Here is a 24,359-nt window from a genome sequence, read left to right as displayed (position 1 = left end):
CCGCCGACCCTAATCCATGCGTAACAATTATCTGGAATATTGATGACACGATGAGGGTACGTGATGGGGCCAAGAGGTCCCAGACTTGACAGCGGATGCATATTCACCTGAATTGTCACACTAGGATTCGTCTTGTTCGTTTTTAGCTTGTCCCACGGCCTTCCTGGATGCCCGAAGTGCGTCCCGCAAACGACTGTCCAATTTTGCAGCGTGGCGCTCCAGTAACTCAACCAACGTCGCATCTCCTTTACACACTACACCCTCCTTGAGCAAATCCATTGCCGCAATAGGTATTGGATCTGTACGGCGATTCCAGTGAGTATCTCCAGCGTTAGATTCCTCATAATCAACCTCTGTAGCCCTCCCTCTTCCAAATAAAACTTGTCCTTGAAGAAGGTGTCCACTACTTCTGCTGGACTTGTGCTCTCATCCCCGGGGATAGAGGCAATTTCGTCGGCTCCAACGAAAACCTTGCCATTCTTGTATGGTGCTGATCGCAGTGGTCTCTCTACGCGCCGCAAGCGTTCCAGATTATGATGTCGACACGAGTTTTTACGAAGCGTGGATAACACTTATCCTTCACCGAGACAGCGCGACCAAAACTGAAGGTCTTCGAAGTTGAAGCTGCGACGATATGTCAAGTTGTAATGAGTAGTCTCTATTCTGTCCGAACGCATTCGCTTATAGTGGAAGTGCGTGTTGGTAGCGCATCGTTGAGACTCGTATTCAACCCAGCACGTCACCTAAAAAGCGATTCTGTCGCGACACCGAGTGTCGACCTTGTTGCACACTGGTGCTCGACAGCAACTGCGACACTGTCGGCAAATAGTCACGCGAAAAAAAAAACGAAAACCCCTGGAATATGCCCAATCAATCCCAAAGTTGTGCACACATTCTTTCATACGATTAAGCATTCCGCATAACAAATACTCCCAACACGTATCGTTCTTCTTCCTATCGTCTTCCGCTCAAACTATGTTGACGTTTTTATACCATTACACACTACAACAATTTTAAATCGAACTTCATCAGGAAAAGACGCTGGATTTGAAGCTGAGATCTGATATTGCTGCTGCTGCTGCGCGAAGAGGAATTCCATAGTACGATACATATGTGCCGAGTTGTCCTAGAAGGTGAAGTAATTACCTAATGAAGTGCCCCCTCAGTACATCGCTGTCATATTGATTGGTAAGTTAGATTGCAGAGAGAGAGAAAAGCATTGCTACGAGCGCGCAAGGTTAGATTCCGGCTTCTGTAGTTGGAACGAGGTCGTTTTGGAGGTCTATCTACGTTATTCGCTGTACAGACCTACACATGCAAACATGAGGCTGCTGCAGCCAACACGGGGTTGGCGAGCTGCCCACCGTAGCGTTAGATGCAATAATCTTTTTTTCCGGATTTAATGAAATGTTGGGCTTTTCCCCGAAATCGGCTTTTTCATCTCAGTTCTTACAGAGACTCCCTATTAAACGAGAATAAACACCCTAGAAACAAAATCGCTACAAATAATTAACCTTGTACTACCGGTTTTGACTACCGTAAGCGCTGGGCACATATCTTTCGTGGGCTCGGTGATCGCCTTTACCCTGGGTTGCAGACCCTTTAAGATGGCCAAAAGCGTATTATCGGCCGTGATCGAGTCTGAAGTAGTCCCTGTATCAACCGCGCAGAGACTACTGCAAACCCGATCTTCACTACCGACTGGTATATCGCCTCTGCTGCCGCCAAGGACCGAGGCTTCGCGCAATGCTACGAGTAGCAAAAGGCTCTTCTGAAGCCAAAATTGGTTACTCCAAATGGGTCACGTGGAGGCCGGTCTTGAGACTTGAGCCAGCTTGCTATCTTGAGAAGCTTAGGGGCGGCATCGGGCCCGTCTCTTGTTCACTTCGGGGGTAATCGGCAAATTACAGAATGGCCTACTGAGGGTAAATCCACGCAGTGAACTTATTCAGTCGTCCTGTGGCGCACATTGTGTTATTTTACGTTATTATAGGAAAATAACGTTGTGTTTAAAAGTATAATACACGTCCTTAAATGTACAAAACACGATCGAATTTTTTGTACTTACGTGTCAAGGGGCCGATTTGATGATAGCCTTCACATCAGGGAGATTAGCAGGCCCTCATTGTTGTGGCCGAAAGTGTAGTCATTGGTGTACCTTACACCAATGTGAGGAAGTATCTATCTTCTAACAGATACATGTCTGTTGAACCACTAGTGACTATTGTCACGCACAAGGGACTGTTGTCACTTGTGTGTGTAACCCCGTTACACTGGTCGCAAACTAATTTTTTGGCATTCGACCAGAATAACGTGCGCGTGCCCATCCCACCTTCACTTTCGCTGCTCACGCCTCTGTGGTCGGTTTTAGTGCTCGCGTTTCGACGCTCCACCCCTCGAAGTGCAGACTGGAAACCCGAACCAAGAGACCCCGCATCCGCACAAAAATAGCACTACAGTTGGGTTGTAGACCCAAACAACCTACAGTCGCCAGAATTCCTGCTGCCTACTATCGACCTCCGCTAAACCACAAGGGCCCCACGCTTTCGGAGTTGAAAAAACGTGCCGATCGTGAGAGCTGCTTCACAGAGGTGACGTGTCGGTCTTTGCCTCACCATTCCAAGATCGATGTGTCGGACCTACCCGCCAGCATATTGTCAATGCCTATCAAGGGCCTCGGGTGGACCACCTCACTGGACCAAGTCTACTACAATTTGCCCTGCATTCTGCATCGCCCACCAACCTCTCCATATTCGTATCCACAGTAGCAACGACAGCGAATAGTGATAGGGCTTTTGAGAGGTTCGGGGTTCACCGCTACGCTACCGCCGCACGACCGAGAATTTATATTCGCAGGATCGTTTGCCGGTGTGTCTAAAGACACCGCTAAACGGTACTGAAGGGCTCGACACTTACCCCCGACAGGAAGCTGGAGGAGAGTGCTATGTTGGACAGGGCTGGTAATCTCGCTGATGGGAAGGCTATCATCATATCGGCCAACCTGTATATCCTGGTCAGCGCCTTTATTATTACGCTGGAGGAAGTCGTGGATCTGCCGTTTGGCTGATGTGAAGGCTATCATCCGATCAGCCCCCTTGACACGTAAGTACAAAAAAAAATCGATCAGGTTTTGTACATTTAAGGACGTGTATTATACTTTTAAACATAACGTTATTTTATTACAATAACGTAAAATAACACTGTGTGCGCCACACGACGACTGAATAAGTTCACTGCGTGGATTTAACCTCAGTAGGCCATTCTGTAATTTGCCGGCTACCCCGATGCGAACGAGAGAGCCGGAGGGATGTGGAGGACATAGAGTTGTGCTTTATGGTCATTTATGATTCCTTCATGATAGATTCGATCAATTGAGGATAAGGTCCAGGTGCCATTGTGTAGAGACTCAAAGGGAAAGCCAAGTCGATGTCGCCAAGGCGTTTAGAGTCAGCCCAGGAACAATAAACAACATAAAGAGAGACAAGGTGCACACCCTGGCGTATTGCGTCGAAGCATCAAGCGCGTCGCCAATGCCACGAAGAGAATGGCCACCTCCCATGACGTGGAGCCAACTCGCACCCGCGTGACGCTCCCGTTCGACGCCAAGTTTAAGATCATACAGCGTTTGGAAGTTGGCGATGGGGTCAAGCATATCCTGGAGGACTACGGCGTCTCGACGATCTCAAAGTTGATCAAGAACAAGACGTTCATATTGGAGGTGGTTGCGAACGCACGTAGAGAATAACACTCTCCAGCAGCTTGTCATCACGAACGTCGCCATCATCCTCATCATACTCAGCGATGTCTACACTTCCCTGTTCGTCAACCTCCAACACAGGTGGGACATGCTTCCCAGCTCGGCGGGCATTGGCAACAACCCTGTCGATGTCTGCAACCGCAGTCCACACCGAGCAATGGGCGTGGGCCACCGCAATCAGGATATCTCTGACGAGGAGAATTTGGAACGGCGAAATACTCAGTAGCTCCTTCCTCTCCTTGTTGTTTTCGTCGTGAACTCGGAGTAAAAGACCATATCGCGAGGCCATGAGCTTGTACATCGCCTCGCACTCGACAGGATAATCGGTATGCAATACGCATCGCACACAGTTGCGACAACCATACCTGGAGTAGTAAGTCATGACCTCCTCCACGCGAACCCGTAGATCACGGACCGTAACACCAACCTTTACGATCTCCAAGTACCACTCCTCTCCATCAAATTCAAACCGAGAGCATACAGAAATGATGTACACCCAACCTCCGTCTCCAATCCAAGCGTAACAATTATCTGGATCGTCGGTAACACGGTGGGGGTACATGATGGGGTCAAGCGGTCCCAGGCTTGACAGCGGATGCATCATTACTTGACTTGCCGCGCTAGGGTTCGTGCTTTTTGTTAGTTTAGCTTCTTCTACGGACTTCCTGGTTGCCCGAAGTGCGTCCCGCAAACGACTGTCCCCTTTGGCGGCGAGGCACTCCAGTTGCTTCACCAACGTCACCTTTCCTTCACACAGTACACCTTCCTTGAGCAAAACCGTAGCCGCACCAGGTATTGGAACTGTACCGCGATTCCAGCGAATATCTCCAGTGGTACACTCTTCATAACCGACTTCCACAACTCGTTCTAGAAGTTCCTCTTCAACGTAATACTTGCCATTGAAGAAGGTGTCCACTACTTGTGCTGCACTACTGCACTCCTCCCCCAGGATAGAGGCAATTTCGTAAACTCCAACGAAAACCTTGCCATTATTGTATGTCGTCGATCGGAGTGGCCTCTCTACGCGCCGCAAGAGCTCCTGGTGGTCTTGTACGTCGAGACAGGAGTTTTCACGCAGCGAGGATAACATTTCGACTTCACCGCGACAGCGCAACCTAAAATGAAGGTCTTCGAAGTTGAGGCTGCGACGATATGCCCAGTTGTAGTGCCTAGTCTCTATTTTGTTCGACGGCATTCACTTCTAGTGCAAGTTTGTGTTGAAGTCTGGCAAAGCATCGTTGAGACTAGTATTCAACCCAGCATGTCGCCTAAAAAGCGATTCCGTCGCGATACCCGGTATCGACCTTATTGCACACCGGAGCGCGACAGCAACTGCGACACTATCGGTACATAGTCAAGCGAAAAGAATGAAAAACCCTTGAATATGCACAATCAATTCCGATGAACACTTTGATACGTTTAAACATTTAGCATAACAAATACTCCAAATATGCTTTTATCATCCACCCCGGGGTTGGTGGACTGCCTACCGTAGTGTTGGAAGCAATAATCTTTTTTTTCAGGGTTTAATGATTTTTTGGGCTTTTCCCCCTAAATTGACGTTTTCAACCCAGTTCGTACGGAGGATCCCTGTTAAAACTAGAATAAACACTTTAGAAACAAAATCCCTACGAAGAATTCACCTTGTACTGCCGATTTTGACTACCATAAGCGCCGAACACTTAACTTTTGCGGGATTGGCGATCTCCGTTACCCCAGGTTGCAGACCCTCTAAGATGACCAAGAACGTATTACCGGCGGTGATCGAGTCTGCAGTAGCTCCTGCATCAACCGCGCAGGGGCTACTGCAAACCCCATCATCACTGCCGACTGGTACATCGCCTCCGCTGTCGCTAAGTGCCGGAGCTGCGCGCAAACCTGTCGATTGAGGAAAAACTCCATGTGCTAATGTGTCTAGACACAGGTGAAAGCCAAGTCGAAGTCGCCAAGGCGTTTAGTGTCAGCCCAACAACAATAACCAACATCAAGAGAGACAAGGTGCGCATCCTGGCGTATTGCGTCGAAGCATCGAGCGCGTCGGCAATGCAACGGCAGAGAATGATCACCTCCCATGCCGTGGAGGCAACTCGCACCCGCGTGACGCTCCCGTTCGATGCCAAGATTCAGATCATACAGCGTTTGGAGGCTGGCGAAGGCATCAAGCATATCCTAGAGGACTACGGCGTCTCGGCGATATCAAAGCTCATCAAGAACAAGACGCGCATCTTGGAGATGGTTGCGAACGCAGAAGACTGCGCGGTGCTGGCGAAGAAGAACCTTCCGCGTGTTACCACGTCGCCCGACACCAAATGCGATAGCACCCAGCCTCCCGCCAAGCGCAAGCACGTGACAACTACGCTGCGCCAGAAACACCAGATTCTCGAGCGCCTTGAAAGCGGGGAAGCGCAGGCCGACATAGGAGCTGCGTACAACATCAGCCTCCAACAACTGAATAAGATCGAGACCAACAAGACTGTTGTCATGACTCGCTGTGCCGAAGGTCAGGATGCTGCGGATTTGGAGAGGAAGGATCTGGCGTTTACGTTCATGGCTAAATCTCGCGACAACACCGACATCAAGAAGCGCGTAGTGATTTCGCTGGCCGACAAAGCAGCGATTCTGAAGTGCCTCGAAATTGGAGACGTGCAAAAGGCGATCGCGGAGGACTTTGGCGTCAGCGCGCAGCAGATGAGCCGGATCAAGAAAGCTAAACACCTAATTCTGATCGCCTGTGCGAACGCTGAAGACGCAACAGAGTTGGAGCGGAAAACCATCCCGACCGTCGATGCTAGTGCTCTCCGTGATCTGTCGCCACCGAAAATGCGCAAGCGTGGCAAGCTTTCCGACGAGGACAAGGCCGCTGTTTTCAAAATGGTGACCGACCAGGTTCCGTACAAGGATATCGCCGACGAGTTCGGCAAGTGTCAACCAGATAGGGCGCATCAAGAAGAAGTTTTCAAGTTGAGATGGAGGATGACGGGATCGGCGAGCATGATCAATTTCTGAATGTCAAATTTGCTTATCGTTGACTGGATTTCGGTCATAGCGTTGAATCGATCGTATTTCGTGCCAAATATGGCTGTTGGCACTTGAAATTTACATATAACGATTTTTAGTTTGAAATTTAAGTTCCCGTTGATTAGCTTCCATGTGTAGCCTTTGAAAAGTTGTCGTACTCGTCGCGCTTTTTAAGCATGAGACGTCACAGGCAAGCTCTAACACGACCGTCCGATTCTGCTCAGGATTTTATTTTACGGACCGCACAGCACAACAACAGATACATTCTGTTGTAGGCTAGTACCGCTATCATTTTTTTTCTGTAGCACCAGGAGATAGGTAGTTTAGTTGTTTCTTCCACCGCACTAGTGCCCCAAAGGAATATAGCATAGTGATCGGAGCTAAAACAGAACTGCATAGCAATACCAAACGGGAAAATTGCCTCCGGTCACACTCCAAAGACCACTAATAGAAACTGATACTCTAGCTAAAGCGCCGCCGAAGAGCGAACCCCGCCGACAGGGATGATGGAGTCTACAGAAGTCCCTGCGTGGTTGACGACAACTCTTGAACGCCCCCACCGCATCAAGCGGATCCCCCATGCACGATACTATCGCGTGTTGGCTCAGGGTAAGCGCTGGACGTTGCTCCATGACTGGGTCTACGGGTGCTCTGAGGCAGAGCCCGTGCATACCCACATACGTTTACACTAAGCATTTTGTGCGGATATCAAAGCAGGAAATGTTGGCAATACCATATGTTTTGCAACCGAAGGGACATAAAAGTGAGTATTACGACAGGGGATAGTAAGATTCCCTCTTATAGTAAGATTCCCTCTTACTCACTTTACTGCGCGCCTGCTGCTCCTCCCCACGTTGACCTTGCTGCTCGGCCCCACGCTGTCGGCCTCGTGTAGGGATGAATTGTGATCTAGCTTTGTTAATTGTTTTGGTGCTGTGTACTATATATATAATGCAAGCAGTGTAACAAGACCCGACTTCCTACAATTGAGGTGTTTGAGTTGAGTATTTGTTGATTATACATGTATACATGTGCATTTGTATATTATTGTATGCACTTGGGTGTGAGTACTGTTGGACCACCACTGTTTGGCGAGCGAGATGCCACCAAGCAGTGGGGGCACTTGGCAAGCGACAGCCATCTAGCGTCCAAGGTTTCGCAAGGAAGCCAACCCCTGTTTGCGAGGTGCTTGGAGTGCAACAGCCTCCAAACACCCGGCCAGCCTAGTGTACAAATTGCTAAAGAAACCTAGCATAATGAATTTACAGCAATGCCAAATTCTATCGATTGCTTAATGGTTGCCTCCCTACAAGTGTAGTGCATAGCAGCTCTTACATGTTCCTGAAGTCCGCGCGTCCGTTGCGTCGTTCATTCCGGAACTCGCGGACGAGATCCGGGTGAACGTTGCCGACCGGCACGTAGCTGGACTCCCAGTCCACCAGCAGGAACGCGCCCTCCGTCGTCAGTCGCTCTTCGACGATCTCGCGGAACGGAAACTCCTGATCGTCGGGGTTAGCCACGACGGCAACTCGGCGAGGTGCTCCACGGCTTGGCTCAGGGGCGCTGCCTCTGGGCCTTGAGCCGCGGCTGTCAGAGCCCCGCCAATATGCACGTCTCTAATTGGTAGAAAGATGCTGCTTTCTACTAATAGGATCTTTGGGTAGGTGTGGACCGCTCATTGTGGTGGCCCACTTCAATGTATCCATTGGTGTGACTTACACCAATGTGAGGAAGTATCTAAAACCTTTAACAGATATTTATCTATTAAACCGTAAGTGACAAATGTCATGCACAAGTGACCGTTGTCACTTGTGTGTAACCCCGTTACATTCTATGATTTAAATTATACTCGTGGACTCGAGTGTATTAATGCAAGTTACAGATAACCTTACGCATCCTCATACACGTTCGCGCACGTGTAAGCCGCAGTAGTGAGCTAAAGTAGGCCCACCTGGAGCTTATCTTCAATCGACAGCGTCTTGGTACGCTTGCGCGAAGCCTCGGCAGTTGGCCGTTCACTCTTCGGCGGGGTTCGCTCTTCGGCGGAGACGATGCACTCGTCGGTAGGGATGGTGGAGTCTACAGAAGTCCCTGCGTGGTTGACGACAACTCTTGAACGCTCCCACCGCGTCAAGCGGATCCCCCATGCACGATACTGTCGCGTGTTGGCTCAGGGTAAGCGCTGGGCGTTGCTCCATGACTGGGTCTACGGGTGCTCTGCGTGCATACCCACATACGTTTACACTGAGCATTTTGTGCGGATATCAAAGCAGGAAATGTTGGCAATACCACATGTTTTGCAACCGAAGGAACATAAAAGTGAGTATTACGACAGGGGATAGTAAGACTCCCTCTTACAGCAAGATTCTCTTTGAACTCACTTTACCGCGCGCCTGCTGCTCCTCCCCACGTTGACCTTGCTGCTCGGCCCCACGCTGTCGGCCTCGTGTAGGGATGAATTGTGATCTAGCTTTGTTAATTGTTTTGGTGCTGTGTACTATATATATAATGCAAGCAGTATAACAAGACCCGACTTCCTACAATTGAGGTGTTCGAGTTGAGTATTTGTTGATTATACATGTATATATGTGCATTTGTATATTATTGTATGCACTTGGGTATGAGTACTGTTGGACCACCACTGTTTGGCGAGCGAGATGCTACCAAGCAGTGGGGCACTTGACAAGCGACAGCCATCTAGCGTCCAAGGTTTCGCAAGGAAGCCAACCCTTGTTTGCGAGGTGCTTGGAGTGCAACAGCCTCCAAACACCCGGCCTGCCTAGTGTACAAATTGCTAAAGAAACCTAGCATAATGAATTTACAGCAATGCCAAATTCTATCGATTGCTTAATGGTTGCCTCCCTACAAGTGTAGTGCATAGCAGCTCTTACATGTTCCTGAAGTCCGCGCGTCCGTTGCGTCGTTCATTCCGGAACTCGCGGACGAGATCCGGGTGAACGTTGCCGACCGGCACGTAGCTGGACTCCCAGTCCACCAGCAGGAACGCGCCCTCCGTCGTCAGTCGCTCTTCGACGATCTCGCGGAACGGAAACTCCTGATCGTCGGGGTTAGCCACGACGGCAACCCGGCGAGGTGTTCCACGGCTTGGCTCAGGGGCGCTGCCTCTGGGCCTTGAGCCGCGGCTGTCAGAGCCCCGCCAATATGCACGTCTCTAATTGGTAGAAAGATGCTGCTTTCTACTAATAGGATCTTTGGGTAGGTGTGGACCGCTCATTGTGGTGGCCCACTTCAATGTATCCATTGGTGTGACTTACACCAATGTGAGGAAGTATCTAAAACCTTTAACAGATATTTATCTATTAAACCGTAAGTGACAAATGTCATGCACAAGTGACCGTTGTCACTTGTGTGTGTAACCCCGTTACATTCTATGATTTAAATTATACTCGTGGACTCGAGTGTATTAATGCAAGTTACAGATAACCTTACGCATCCTCATACACGTTCGCGCACATGTAAGCCGCAGTAGTGAGCTAAAGTAGGCCCACCTGGAGCTTATCTTCAATCGACAGCGTCTTGGTACGCTTGCGCGAAGCCTCGGCAGTTGGCCGTTCACTTGACCTTGCTGCTCGGCCCCACGCTGTCGGCCTCGTGTAGGGATGAATTGTGATCTAGCTTTGTTAATTGTTTTGGTGCTGTGTACTATATATATAATGCAAGCAGTATAACAAGACCCGACTTCCTACAATTGAGGTGTTCGAGTTGAGTATTTGTTGATTATACATGTATATATGTGCATTTGTATATTATTGTATGCACTTGGGTATGAGTACTGTTGGACCACCACTGTTTGGCGAGCGAGATGCCACCAAGCAGTGGGGGCACTTGACAAGCGACAGCCATCTAGCGTCCAAGATTTCGCAAGGAAGCCAACCCTTGTTTGCGAGGTGCTTGGAGTGCAACAGCCTCCAAACACCCGGCCTGCCTAGTGTACAAATTGCTAAAGAAACCTAGCATAATGAATTTACAGCAATGCCAAATTCTATCGATTGCTTAATGGTTGCCTCCCTACAAGTGTAGTGCATAGCAGCTCTTACATGTTCCTGAAGTCCGCGCGTCCGTTGCGTCGTTCATTCCGGAACTCGCGGACGAGATCCGGGTGAACGTTGCCGACCGGCACGTAGCTGGACTCCCAGTCCACCAGCAGGAACGCGCCCTCCGTCGTCAGTCGCTCTTCGACGATCTCGCGGAACGGAAACTCCTGATCGTCGGGGTTAGCCACGACGGCAACCCGGCGAGGTGCTCCACGGCTTGGCTCAGGGGCGCTGCCTCTGGGCCTTGAGCCGCGGCTGTCAGAGCCCCGCCAATATGCACGTCTCTAATTGGTAGAAAGATGCTGCTTTCTACTAATAGGATCTTTGGGTAGGTGTGGACCGCTCATTGTGGTGGCCCACTTCAATGTATCCATTGGTGTGACTTACACCAATGTGAGGAAGTATCTAAAACCTTTAACAGATATTTATCTATTAAACCGTAAGTGACAAATGTCATGCACAAGTGACCGTTGTCACTTGTGTGTGTAACCCCGTTACATTCTATGATTTAAATTATACTCGTGGACTCGAGTGTATTAATGCAAGTTACAGATAACCTTACGCATCCTCATACACGTTCGCGCACATGTAAGCCGCAGTAGTGAGCTAAAGTAGGCCCACCTGGAGCTTATCTTCAATCGACAGCGTCTTGGTACGCTTGCGCGAAGCCTCGGCAGTTGGCCGTTCACTTGACCTTGCTGCTCGGCCCCACGCTGTCGGCCTCGTGTAGGGATGAATTGTGATCTAGCTTTGTTAATTGTTTTGGTGCTGTGTACTATATATATATAATGCAAGCAGTATAACAAGACCCGACTTCCTACAATTGAGGTGTTCGAGTTGAGTATTTGTTGATTATACATGTATATATGTGCATTTGTATATTATTGTATGCACTTGGGTATGAGTACTGTTGGACCACCACTGTTTGGCGAGCGAGATGCCACCAAGCAGTGGGGGCACTTGACAAGCGACAGCCATCTAGCGTCCAAGGTTTCGCAAGGAAGCCAACCCTTGTTTGCGAGGTGCTTGGAGTGCAACAGCCTCCAAACACCCGGCCTGCCTAGTGTACAAATTGCTAAAGAAACCTAGCATAATGAATTTACAGCAATGCCAAATTCTATCGATTGCTTAATGGTTGCCTCCCTACAAGTGTAGTGCATAGCAGCTCTTACATGTTCCTGAAGTCCGCGCGTCCGTTGCGTCGTTCATTCCGGAACTCGCGGACGAGATCCGGGTGAACGTTGCCGACCGGCACGTAGCTGGACTCCCAGTCCACCAGCAGGAACGCGCCCTCCGTCGTCAGTCGCTCTTCGACGATCTCGCGGAACGGGAACTCCTGATCGTCGGGGTTAGCCACGACGGCGACCCGGCGAGGTGCTCCACGGCTTGGCTCAGGGCGCTGCCTCTGGGCCTTGAGCCGCGGCTGTCAGAGCCCCGCCAATATGCACGTCTCTAATTGGTAGAAAGATGCTGCTTTCTACTAATAGGATCTTTGGGTAGGTGTGGACCGCTCATTGTGGTGGCCCACTTCAATGTATCCATTGGTGTGACTTACACCAATGTGAGGAAGTATCTAAAACCTTTAACAGATATTTATCTATTAAACCGTAAGTGACAAATGTCATGCACAAGTGACCGTTGTCACTTGTGTGTGTAACCCCGTTACATTCTATGATTTAAATTATACTCGTGGACTCGAGTGTATTAATGCAAGTTACAGATAACCTTACGCATCCTCATACACGTTCGCGCACATGTAAGCCGCAGTAGTGAGCTAAAGTAGGCCCACCTGGAGCTTATCTTCAATCGACAGCGTCTTGGTACGCTTGCGCGAAGCCTCGGCAGTTGGCCGTTCACTTGACCTTGCTGCTCGGCCCCACGCTGTCGGCCTCGTGTAGGGATGAATTGTGATCTAGCTTTGTTAATTGTTTTGGTGCTGTGTACTATATATATATAATGCAAGCAGTATAACAAGACCCGACTTCCTACAATTGAGGTGTTCGAGTTGAGTATTTGTTGATTATACATGTATATATGTGCATTTGTATATTATTGTATGCACTTGGGTATGAGTACTGTTGGACCACCACTGTTTGGCGAGCGAGATGCCACCAAGCAGTGGGGGCACTTGACAAGCGACAGCCATCTAGCGTCCAAGGTTTCGCAAGGAAGCCAACCCTTGTTTGCGAGGTGCTTGGAGTGCAACAGCCTCCAAACACCCGGCCTGCCTAGTGTACAAATTGCTAAAGAAACCTAGCATAATGAATTTACAGCAATGCCAAATTCTATCGATTGCTTAATGGTTGCCTCCCTACAAGTGTAGTGCATAGCAGCTCTTACATGTTCCTGAAGTCCGCGCGTCCGTTGCGTCGTTCATTCCGGAACTCGCGGACGAGATCCGGGTGAACGTTGCCGACCGGCACGTAGCTGGACTCCCAGTCCACCAGCAGGAACGCGCCCTCCGTCGTCAGTCGCTCTTCGACGATCTCGCGGAACGGGAACTCCTGATCGTCGGGGTTAGCCACGACGGCGACCCGGCGAGGTGCTCCACGGCTTGGCTCAGGGGCGCTGCCTCTGGGCCTTGAGCCGCGGCTGTCAGAGCCCCGCCAATATGCACGTCTCTAATTGGTAGAAAGATGCTGCTTTCTACTAATAGGATCTTTGGGTAGGTGTGGACCGCTCATTGTGGTGGCCCACTTCAATGTATCCATTGGTGTGACTTACACCAATGTGAGGAAGTATCTAAAACCTTTAACAGATATTTATCTATTAAACCGTAAGTGACAAATGTCATGCACAAGTGACCGTTGTCACTTGTGTGTGTAACCCCGTTACATTCTATGATTTAAATTATACTCGTGGACTCGAGTGTATTAATGCAAGTTACAGATAACCTTACGCATCCTCATACACGTTCGCGCACATGTAAGCCGCAGTAGTGAGCTAAAGTAGGCCCACCTGGAGCTTATCTTCAATCGACAGCGTCTTGGTACGCTTGCGCGAAGCCTCGGCAGTTGGCCGTTCACTTGACCTTGCTGCTCGGCCCCACGCTGTCGGCCTCGTGTAGGGATGAATTGTGATCTAGCTTTGTTAATTGTTTTGGTGCTGTGTACTATATATATAATGCAAGCAGTATAACAAGACCCGACTTCCTACAATTGAGGTGTTCGAGTTGAGTATTTGTTGATTATACATGTATATATGTGCATTTGTATATTATTGTATGCACTTGGGTATGAGTACTGTTGGACCACCACTGTTTGGCGAGCGAGATGCCACCAAGCAGTGGGGCACTTGACAAGCGACAGCCATCTAGCGTCCAAGGTTTCGCAAGGAAGCCAACCCTTGTTTGCGAGGTGCTTGGAGTGCAACAGCCTCCAAACACCCGGCCTGCCTAGTGTACAAATTGCTAAAGAAACCTAGCATAATGAATTTACAGCAATGCCAAATTCTATCGATTGCTTAATGGTTGCCTCCCTACAAGTGTAGTGCATAGCAGCTCTTACATGTTCCTGAAGTCCGCGCGTCCGTTGCGTCGTTCATTCCGGAACTCGCGGACGAGATCCGGGTGAACGTTGCCGACCGGCACGTAGCTGGACTCCCAGTCCACCAGCAGGAACGCGCCCTCCGTCGTCAGTCGCTCTTCGACGATCTCGCGGAACGGGAACTCCTGATCGTCGGGGTTAGCCACGACGGCAACCCGGCGAGGTGCTCCACGGCTTGGCTCAGGGCGCTGCCTCTGGGCCTTGAGCCGCGGCTGTCAGAGCCCCGCCAATATGCACGTCTCTAATTGGTAGAAAGATGCTGCTTTCTACTAATAGGATCTTTGGGTAGGTGTGGACCGCTCATTGTGGTGGCCCACTTCAATGTATCCATTGGTGTGACTTACACCAATGTGAGGAAGTATCTAAAACCTTTAACAGATATTTATCTATTAAACCGTAAGTGACAAATGTCATGCACAAGTGACCGTTGTCACTTGTGTGTAACCCCGTTACATTCTATGATTTAAATTATACTCGTGGACTCGAGTGTATTAATGCAAGTTACAGATAACCTTACGCATCCTCATACACGTTCGCGCACGTGTAAGCCGCAGTAGTGAGCTAAAGTAGGCCCACCTGGAGCTTATCTTCAATCGACAGCGTCTTGGTACGCTTGCGCGAAGCCTCGGCAGTTGGCCGTTCACTTGACCTTGCTGCTCGGCCCCACGCTGTCGGCCTCGTGTAGGGATGAATTGTGATCTAGCTTTGTTAATTGTTTTGGTGCTGTGTACTATATATATAATGCAAGCAGTATAACAAGACCCGACTTCCTACAATTGAGGTGTTCGAGTTGAGTATTTGTTGATTATACATGTATATATGTGCATTTGTATATTATTGTATGCACTTGGGTATGAGTACTGTTGGACCACCACTGTTTGGCGAGCGAGATGCCACCAAGCAGTGGGGCACTTGACAAGCGACAGCCATCTAGCGTCCAAGGTTTCGCAAGGAAGCCAACCCTTGTTTGCGAGGTGCTTGGAGTGCAACAGCCTCCAAACACCCGGCCTGCCTAGTGTACAAATTGCTAAAGAAACCTAGCATAATGAATTTACAGCAATGCCAAATTCTATCGATTGCTTAATGGTTGCCTCCCTACAAGTGTAGTGCATAGCAGCTCTTACATGTTCCTGAAGTCCGCGCGTCCGTTGCGTCGTTCATTCCGGAACTCGCGGACGAGATCCGGGTGAACGTTGCCGACCGGCACGTAGCTGGACTCCCAGTCCACCAGCAGGAACGCGCCCTCCGTCGTCAGTCGCTCTTCGACGATCTCGCGGAACGGGAACTCCTGATCGTCGGGGTTAGCCACGACGGCAACCCGGCGAGGTGCTCCACGGCTTGGCTCAGGGGCGCTGCCTCTGGGCCTTGAGCCGCGGCTGTCAGAGCCCCGCCAATATACACGTCTCTAATTGGTAGAAAGATGCTGCTTTCTACTAATAGGATCTTTGGGTAGGTGTGGACCGCTCATTGTGGTGGCCCACTTCAATGTATCCATTGGTGTGACTTACACCAATGTGAGGAAGTATCTAAAACCTTTAACAGATATTTATCTATTAAACCGTAAGTGACAATGTCATGCACAAGTGACCGTTGTCACTTGTGTGTGTAACCCCGTTACATTCTATGATTTAAATTATACTCGTGGACTCGAGTGTATTAATGCAAGTTACAGATAACCTTACGCATCCTCATACACGTTCGCGCACATGTAAGCCGCAGTAGTGAGCTAAAGTAGGCCCACCTGGAGCTTATCTTCAATCGACAGCGTCTTGGTACGCTTGCGCGAAGCCTCGGCAGTTGGCCGTTCACTTGACCTTGCTGCTCGGCCCCACGCTGTCGGCCTCGTGTAGGGATGAATTGTGATCTAGCTTTGTTAATTGTTTTGGTGCTGTGTACTATATATATAATGCAAGCAGTATAACAAGACCCGACTTCCTACAATTGAGGTGTTCGAGTTGAGTATTTGTTGATTATACATGTATATATGTGCATTTGTATATTATTGTATGCACTTGGGTATGAGTACTGTTGGACCACCACTGTTTGGCGAGCGAGATGCCACCAAGCAGTGGGGCACTTGACAAGCGACAGCCATCTAGCGTCCAAGGTTTCGCAAGGAAGCCAACCCTTGTTTGCGAGGTGCTTGGAGTGCAACAGCCTCCAAACACCCGGCCTGCCTAGTGTACAAATTGCTAAAGAAACCTAGCATAATGAATTTACAGCAATGCCAAATTCTATCGATTGCTTAATGGTTGCCTCCCTACAAGTGTAGTGCATAGCAGCTCTTACATGTTCCTGAAGTCCGCGCGTCCGTTGCGTCGTTCATTCCGGAACTCGCGGACGAGATCCGGGTGAACGTTGCCGACCGGCACGTAGCTGGACTCCCAGTCCACTAGCAGGAACGCGCCCTCCGTCGTCAGTCGCTCTTCGACGATCTCGCGGAACGGAAACTCCTGATCGTCGGGGTTAGCCACGACGGCAACCCGGCGAGGTGCTCCACGGCTTGGCTCAGGGGCGCTGCCTCTGGGCCTTGAGCCGCGGCTGTCAGAGCCCCGCCAATATGCACGTCTCTAATTGGTAGAAAGATGCTGCTTTCTACTAATAGGATCTTTGGGTAGGTGTGGACCGCTCATTGTGGTGGCCCACTTCAATGTATCCATTGGTGTGACTTACACCAATGTGAGGAAGTATCTAAAACCTTTAACAGATATTTATCTATTAAACCGTAAGTGACAAATGTCATGCACAAGTGACCGTTGTCACTTGTGTGTGTAACCCCGTTACATTCTATGATTTAAATTATACTCGTGGACTCGAGTGTATTAATGCAAGTTACAGATAACCTTACGCATCCTCATACACGTTCGCGCACGTGTAAGCCGCAGTAGTGAGCTAAAGTAGGCCCACCTGGAGCTTATCTTCAATCGACAGCGTCTTGGTACGCTTGCGCGAAGCCTCGGCAGTTGGCCGTTCACTCTTCGGCGGGGTTCGCTCTTCGGCGGAGACGATGCACTCGTCGGTAGGGATGGTGGAGTCTACAGAAGTCCCTGCGTGGTTGACGACAACTCTTGAACGCTCCCACCGCGTCAAGCGGATCCCCCATGCACGATACTGTCGCGTGTTGGCTCAGGGTAAGCGCTGGGCGTTGCTCCATGACTGGGTCTACGGGTGCTCTGCGTGCATACCCACATACGTTTACACTGAGCATTTTGTGCGGATATCAAAGCAGGAAATGTTGGCAATACCACATGTTTTGCAACCGAAGGAACATAAAAGTGAGTATTACGACAGGGGATAGTAAGACTCCCTCTTATAGTAAGATTCTCTTTTAACTCACTTTACCGCGCGCCTGCTGCTCCTCCCCACGTTGACCTTGCTGCTCGGCCCCACGCTGTCGGCCTCGTGTAGGGATGAATTGTGATCTAGCTTTGTTAATTGTTTTGGTGCTGTGTACTATATATATAATGCAAGCAGTATAACAAGACCCGACTTCCTACAATTGAGGTGTTCGAGTTGAGTATTTGTTGATTATACATGTATATATGTGCATTTGTATATTATTGTATGCACTTGGGTATGAGTACTGTTGGACCACCACTGTTTGGCGAGCGAGATGCCACCAAGCAGTGGGGGCACTTGACAAGCGACAGCCATCTAGCGTCCAAGGTTTCGCAAGGAAGCCAACCCTTGTTTGCGAGGTGCTTGGAGTGCAACAGCCTCCAAACACCCGGCCTGCCTAGTGTACAAATTGCTAAAGAAACCTAGCATAATGAATTTACAGCAATGCCAAATTCTATCGATTGCTTAATGGTTGCCTCCCTACAAGTGTAGTGCATAGCAGCTCTTACATGTTCCTGAAGTCCGCGCGTCCGTTGCGTCGTTCATTCCGGAACTCGCGGACGAGATCCGGGTGAACGTTGCCGACCGGCACGTAGCTGGACTCCCAGTCCACCAGCAGGAACGCGCCCTCCGTCGTCAGTCGCTCTTCGACGATCTCGCGGAACGGAAACTCCTGATCGTCGGGGTTAGCCACGACGGCAACCCGGCGAGGTGCTCCACGGCTTGGCTCAGGGGCGCTGCCTCTGGGCCTTGAGCCGCGGCTGTCAGAGCCCCGCCAATATGCACGTCTCTAATTGGTAGAAAGATGCTGCTTTCTACTAATAGGATCTTTGGGTAGGTGTGGACCGCTCATTGTGGTGGCCCACTTCAATGTATCCATTGGTGTGACTTACACCAATGTGAGGAAGTATCTAAAACCTTTAACAGATATTTATCTATTAAACCGTAAGTGACAATGTCATGCACAAGTGACCGTTGTCACTTGTGTGTGTAACCGTTACATTCTATGATTTAAATTATACTCGTGGACTCGAGTGTATGAATGCAAGTTACAGATAACCTTACGCATACTCATACACGTTCGTGCACGTGTAAGCCGCAGTAGTGAGCTAAAGTAGGCCCCCCCTGGAGCTTATGTTCAATCGACAGCGTCTCGGTACGTTTGCGCGAAGCCTCGGCAGTTGGCCGTTCACTCTTCGGCGGGGTTCGCTCTTCGGCGGAGACGATGCACTCGTCGGTAGGGATGGTGGAGTCTACAGAAGTCCCTGCGTGGTTGACGACAACTCTTGAACGTCCCCACCGCATCAAGCGGATCCCCCATGCACGATACTGTCGCGTGTTGGCTCAGGGTAAGCGCTGGGCGTTGCTCCATGACTGGGTCTACGGGTGCTCTGAGGCAGAGCCCGTGCATACCCACATACGTTTACACTAAGCATTTTGTGCGGATATCAAAGCAGGAAATGTTGGCAATACCATATGTTTTGCAACCGAAGGGACATAAAAGTGAGTATTACGACAGGGGATAGTAAGATTCCCTCTTACAGCAAGATTCTCTTGAACTCACTTTACTGCGCGCCTGCTGCTCCTCCCCACGTTGACCTTGCTGCTCGGCCCCACGCTGTCGGCCTCGTGTAGGGATGAATTGTGATCTAGCTTTGTTAATTGTTTTGGTGCTGTGTACTATATATATAATGCAAGCAGTGTAACAAGACCCGACTTCCTACAATTGAGGTGTTTGAGTTGAGTATTTGTTGATTATACATGTATACATGTGCATTTGTATATTATTGTATGCACTTGGGTGTGAGTACTGTTGGACCACCACTGTTTGGCGAGCGAGATGCCACCAAGCAGTGGGGGCACTTGGCAAGCGACAGCCATCTAGCGTCCAAGGTTTCGCAAGGAAGCCAACCCCTGTTTGCGAGGTGCTTGGAGTGCAACAGCCTCCAAACACCCGGCCAGCCTAGTGTACAAATTGCTAAAGAAACCTAGCATAATGAATTTACAGCAATGCCAAATTCTATCGATTGCTTAATGGTTGCCTCCCTACAAGTGTAGTGCATAGCAGCCCTTACATGTTCCTGAAGTCCGCGCGTCCGTTGAGTCGTTCATTCCGGAACTCGCGGACGAGATCCGGGTGAACGTTGCCGACCGGCACGTAGCTGGACTCCCAGTCCACCAGCAGGAACGCGCCCTCCGTCGTCAGTCGCTCTTCGACGATCTCGCGGAACGGGAACTCCTGATCGTCGGGGTTAGCCACGACGGCAACCCGGCGAGGTGCTCCACGGCTTGGCTCAGGGGCGCTGCCTCTGGGCCTTGAGCCGCGGGCGGGGTTGGCGGCGGTTCTTGAGCCGGCGGATCCTCCGGCCCGAGGTTGTACCAGGCAACCACAGTGGAGTCCTGAACAGCTTGGCCGCGCTCGCATTCCCTCAGGAATCTGCGCGCCCCCAACCGAATCTGGGTTTCGGTGAAGTTGCGGTTGACCGCGGCCATGTACAGCGTTCGCATGGCCTTGTTGATCATGCGAACGCTGTTTTCCGGACCAGAAGCGCCGAGGACGGCGTTGCGTGCGGCGGTCTCCTCCTTGACGAGGGCAATAACCCTGTTTCTTGGCACTACGACGCGCATGGATAAAAGGCGAGTGAGGACACTTCAGGACGCCGATGCCTGCTCTGCCATTAGCGCCGGCATCGACGTCCTGACCTCACTCGCCTTGGTACCTGATCTCCGACCGTAATCATCTGTCGCGGTAATCCGACTGAGTAGTACAAAACAATACTATAATAGCAGTACTAATAATACTGTAACTAGTAGATTGCACATTTTGATATCATCTACTACGATGGTACTTAACGGAAAATGCCAATTAGTATTGCGGTGCCAAATAGAATACCCCCTGTAGAATCCGATCATCTCGTTTACTACACAATTCCTATTGTACCTACGCCAATATGTATACCTCACGTTGGCATCCTAGAGCACGACATCCGGCACTTGCGCTGCGGAAATATTGTCAGTTTTCAATTTGCTGTCAACAACAAGCACCTGCACCAACCAACCAACACCGCCATGCCTGGATCCCGCCTCGCCAAGACCATGTCGAAGAAGAAGGAGGTCGTCACGTGGATCGAGACGCCCCAGCAAGGGCTGCCATGACAAACTCTCGACTATATCATCAACGAATGGAAATCGTCGGACCGCGTGCAGTACACGAAAAGTGGAAACCCGAAGCAGCCTCCAGTTACAGACATTGCTCAGTGGGTGGGAACAGCCTGGAAAGATGTGCCTGACGACGTTGTTACTCGGTCTGTGGCAGCGGCAGGATTAGCTCCCTGTTACCAAGATTGATACATCAGTCGCCATGACGTCTATGCAGAAATATTTTGCCGCAAGTGGCTCTCTCGCGACGATGATTCCGATGATAACGATGTTGAAGAGGGCCTTCTCGAAAATCTGGACGAGTTCACGATTTGGGACTCCAAGGATTCCGTCTAGGCAATAGTTTACCTCCTACTAATTGTGTACCTTGCTAAGAATGAAGTGTGTTCAATTCGATTGGAAACAGTACACTAATTGACATTTTCCGTCAGTAGTTCACCCTGCAATAGTTAAAATACTATTTTGTAGTGCCGATAATCACGGGGATTGAAGGTTTTACAGTCGTCCGATAGTAGTACTGTTACTGTAGTAGTTATGAATCCAGCGTTGAAGCTATTTAGTACTATGGGAGTTGGCAAAGTAGGCGCTGAGGAAGTCAGGCATGTCGGAGGAGTATGAGCGCAAGCGCGAACTGTTGGTTGATGTACAGGCAAAGCAGGCCGCGTTCGAGGAGTTCCAAGCAGACCTGCGCAAGTGAACCGTCCCCGCCATCCAACGTCACGCAGGATGATGCTACTGTCGCCAAGGCGGGCGAAGTCGCCGCAGTCATCGCCGATGTGGAGGCGACACCTGGATGCACAGCGTCGGCTGGAGCTGCAGTAGATTAGAATGGAACGAGAACACTCAGGGCAGCGGCGACGCGCCGGCGAGTAGGTTTTGGGGGCTCGAACGACTGCAGCGCGCTCAGCTAGAAGCCCAGCAGAATCAACACGCCCAAGTTCGGACTGCCATCCAGCTGCAGCAGCATTTGGCCATGATGGTGGATCTTATTAAATCGGTCGCTGCTCAGTCCAAGGACAAGGATTAGTGGTTTCTCTATATAGTTTCTATTTGCGCAGTCGTCTTTCTGCACAGGTTCACTAATGTGCGTAGTGATCCTTTGCCGACTCCGTGTGAGGTGCTCGCCGGCAACGAAGAGGCCGGCGCATATTGTTGCCCGAAGGCATTCTCTGATTTGTTGCTTATCGAGCCGGCCTCTGTGAGAAGTATTTCTTGGTAACAATCATTTTCCTACGACATTACAAGACGCTTAGATATCACTACATGGCTAAACCCTAGATAACTCCTGTTGTCGCGGTAATAACCACAAAAGGAAAAACTGTACCGGTGGTAGCAACAACGCTTTACAGCTCTGGTGTTCCCAGCCAAGTCGCAGATGACCTAGTTCGCTGAGTTGTCTGCAAATATGCTATTGCACACTCCTCGACCTCACAATACTGTCTAGCAAAGGCACACAACATCACCAACCAACCATAACACAAATATTATTATCGACACTGTTGCGTTGCAACCAAATCTCACTATCAAGCAATACATGAAATGACACATCCTACACACAGAACTCCAAAAATATTGAATTTACTACTCAAATACCAGACTTGACACCGTATCACAAATTTGTCACTTCGATGCAGGCAACAAAGGCTTGCCTAGGCGGCTGCCTTTTGCGGCTCGAGTAGCCGGCGCGTTTTCCGCCGTCCGCTTTCTAGCGTCATCCAGCATTTTCTTCGATGAAGCTTTGAGGGCTTCAAAGTTGAGCTGATCTTGATTAATCGACCCGTCAGGACTTGGACCTTCAACTGTGCCAGGAGCCGAAATTGTGCTCATTGGGAGGCGCTGTTCCTCCAAGGCGTCTAGACGACGAAGAACGTGTTTATAGTCCTCAAGTGGGACTGTCCGCGGCTTGGAATCTTGGCTCTCCGTCTCGGTTGGTTGTGCACGACTCGCGGCAAGCAGCATGTTGATTTGCTTCTGTTGAATATCGAGCTGCTTCTTCAGTCGGTCTGTCGTAGACCTTTTCAACTCCAATTCATCTTCCATCTGACTCATCCGCTCCAGCAATTACTGATTTTCCAGGATCAACATATCCACGGACGGAATATTGTACGTGACTTCATCGATTTGGAATTAATCTTCAGCTTGAAAGTTGGTATCTTGCACTTGTGCAGTGTGGTGTTCGTTATGGATGGGTGGGTGTGATCGGTTTGTCGCCACAGCGGAACGAACTGATGCATGGTGCTGAATTGGCTGAAGAAAAATGACCGCAGCTGATGGGCCTCATTAACTTCAGTTGAAGCTGCATTTCGGAGGCCTTCTTCGCTTGGAGGCGCTGTTTCTTAGCAGCAACTTCTTGTTGCTTTTGTTGTTCCTCGTGAGCAAAGTGCTGCGCGTCAATTTGCTGGTGAAACAACTCCTCGTGCTTCAAACGAACCAGCTCGAAAGTCTTGCGCTGATAATCCGCTCTCGACGGACAACAGCACAACTAGACTCCTCCGTGGCTTTGGCTTGAGGGCGCACTTCTCCAATTTCAATGCAATCCGGCCGAACGCTGAGTTCGTTGAAATTCTGCTGATGGCGCCAACTATTCACGTCCATTCGACTTTGAAAGACCTCGTGATACGTGTGCATCATCTGGAAATTCTGATCTTGATTTCCATGAAGAAGTTCGATTTGGAGTGAAGGTTCCTCTTGCACATCCTGCGCACGCTTCTTCCTGCCTCTCTGTCGCTTCACCTTCAGCAAACTGTTTTTCCACAAGGCACCTACATATTCCTCTCGCTCGATCAATCCAGCGATTGAGACACCCCGACGTAGACATGCTAGCTTTAGCTCGTCCTCATTGAATACGTTTAGGTGTACTCGAAATGCCTTCATGCCTTGAGCTGTTCCGAAACAATCAATATAATTCTCTACGTCCAGCGGCTTGTCATCACGAACGTCACCATCATCCACATCATAATCAGCGATGACCACACTTCCCTGTTCGTCAACCTCCAACACAGGTGGGACATGCTTCCCAGCTCGGGGGGCATTGGCAACAACCCTGTCGATGTCTGCAACCGCAGTCCACGCCGAGCAATGGGTGAGGGCAACCGTTATCAGGACATCTCTGACGAGGAGAATTTGGGACGGCGAAATACTCAGTAGCTCCTTCCTCTCCTTGTTGTTTTCGTCGTGAACTCGGAGTAAAAGACCATATCGCGAGGCCATGAGCTTGAACATCGCCTCGCAATTTGACAGGATAATCGGTATGCAATACGCATCGGACGTAGCTGCGACAACCATACCTGGAGTAGTAAGTCAAGACTTCATCCACGACAAGTGCACTGATGGGAAGCCGCGGCGGATACCGCGGTTCTCCGTGGCCTTAGCGTACGATTTCGATGGGTTCCGTAGCTCCGAGAAAGTGTTAGTGATCGAGCGGAGTGGCTCATTCGACTGCGTCTTCGGCATGCTGTGGCTTGCCCGCCGCTAGCCTGAGATTAA

At 50.0% G+C, this 24,359-nt stretch overlaps 2 protein-coding genes across 2 annotated transcripts; one reads left to right on the top strand and one right to left on the bottom strand.

Annotated features, from left to right (window-relative positions):
* Positions 1-5,815: 5,815 nt before the first annotated feature.
* On the top strand, positions 5,816-6,763 carry IUM83_05531 (jerky protein; the record flags this gene model as incomplete). Its single annotated transcript, XM_067929673.1, has 1 exon — positions 5,816-6,763. The coding sequence occupies one exon, from the start codon at positions 5,816-5,818 to the stop codon at positions 6,761-6,763; it is 948 nt and encodes a 315-aa protein (XP_067799704.1).
* Positions 6,764-8,106: 1,343 nt separating this feature from the next.
* Positions 8,107-20,342, bottom strand: IUM83_05530 (uncharacterized protein; the record flags this gene model as incomplete). Its single annotated transcript, XM_067929672.1, has 11 exons — positions 8,107-8,362; positions 9,667-9,918; positions 10,834-11,085; positions 12,003-12,253; positions 13,224-13,422; positions 14,337-14,587; positions 15,553-15,751; positions 16,665-16,916; positions 18,224-18,475; positions 19,790-20,029; positions 20,095-20,342. 11 exons carry the CDS (start codon positions 20,340-20,342, stop codon positions 8,107-8,109), a joined length of 2,652 nt encoding a protein of 883 aa, XP_067799705.1.
* Between the last annotated feature and the right edge of the window lie 4,017 nt (positions 20,343-24,359).

The sequence above is a fragment of the Phytophthora cinnamomi genome, assembly GCF_018691715.1.
Source record: "Phytophthora cinnamomi strain GKB4 chromosome Unknown Contig4, whole genome shotgun sequence".
NCBI classification, from domain to species: domain Eukaryota; phylum Oomycota; class Peronosporomycetes; order Peronosporales; family Peronosporaceae; genus Phytophthora; species Phytophthora cinnamomi.
This window is presented reverse-complemented; position numbering and strand designations above follow the sequence as displayed.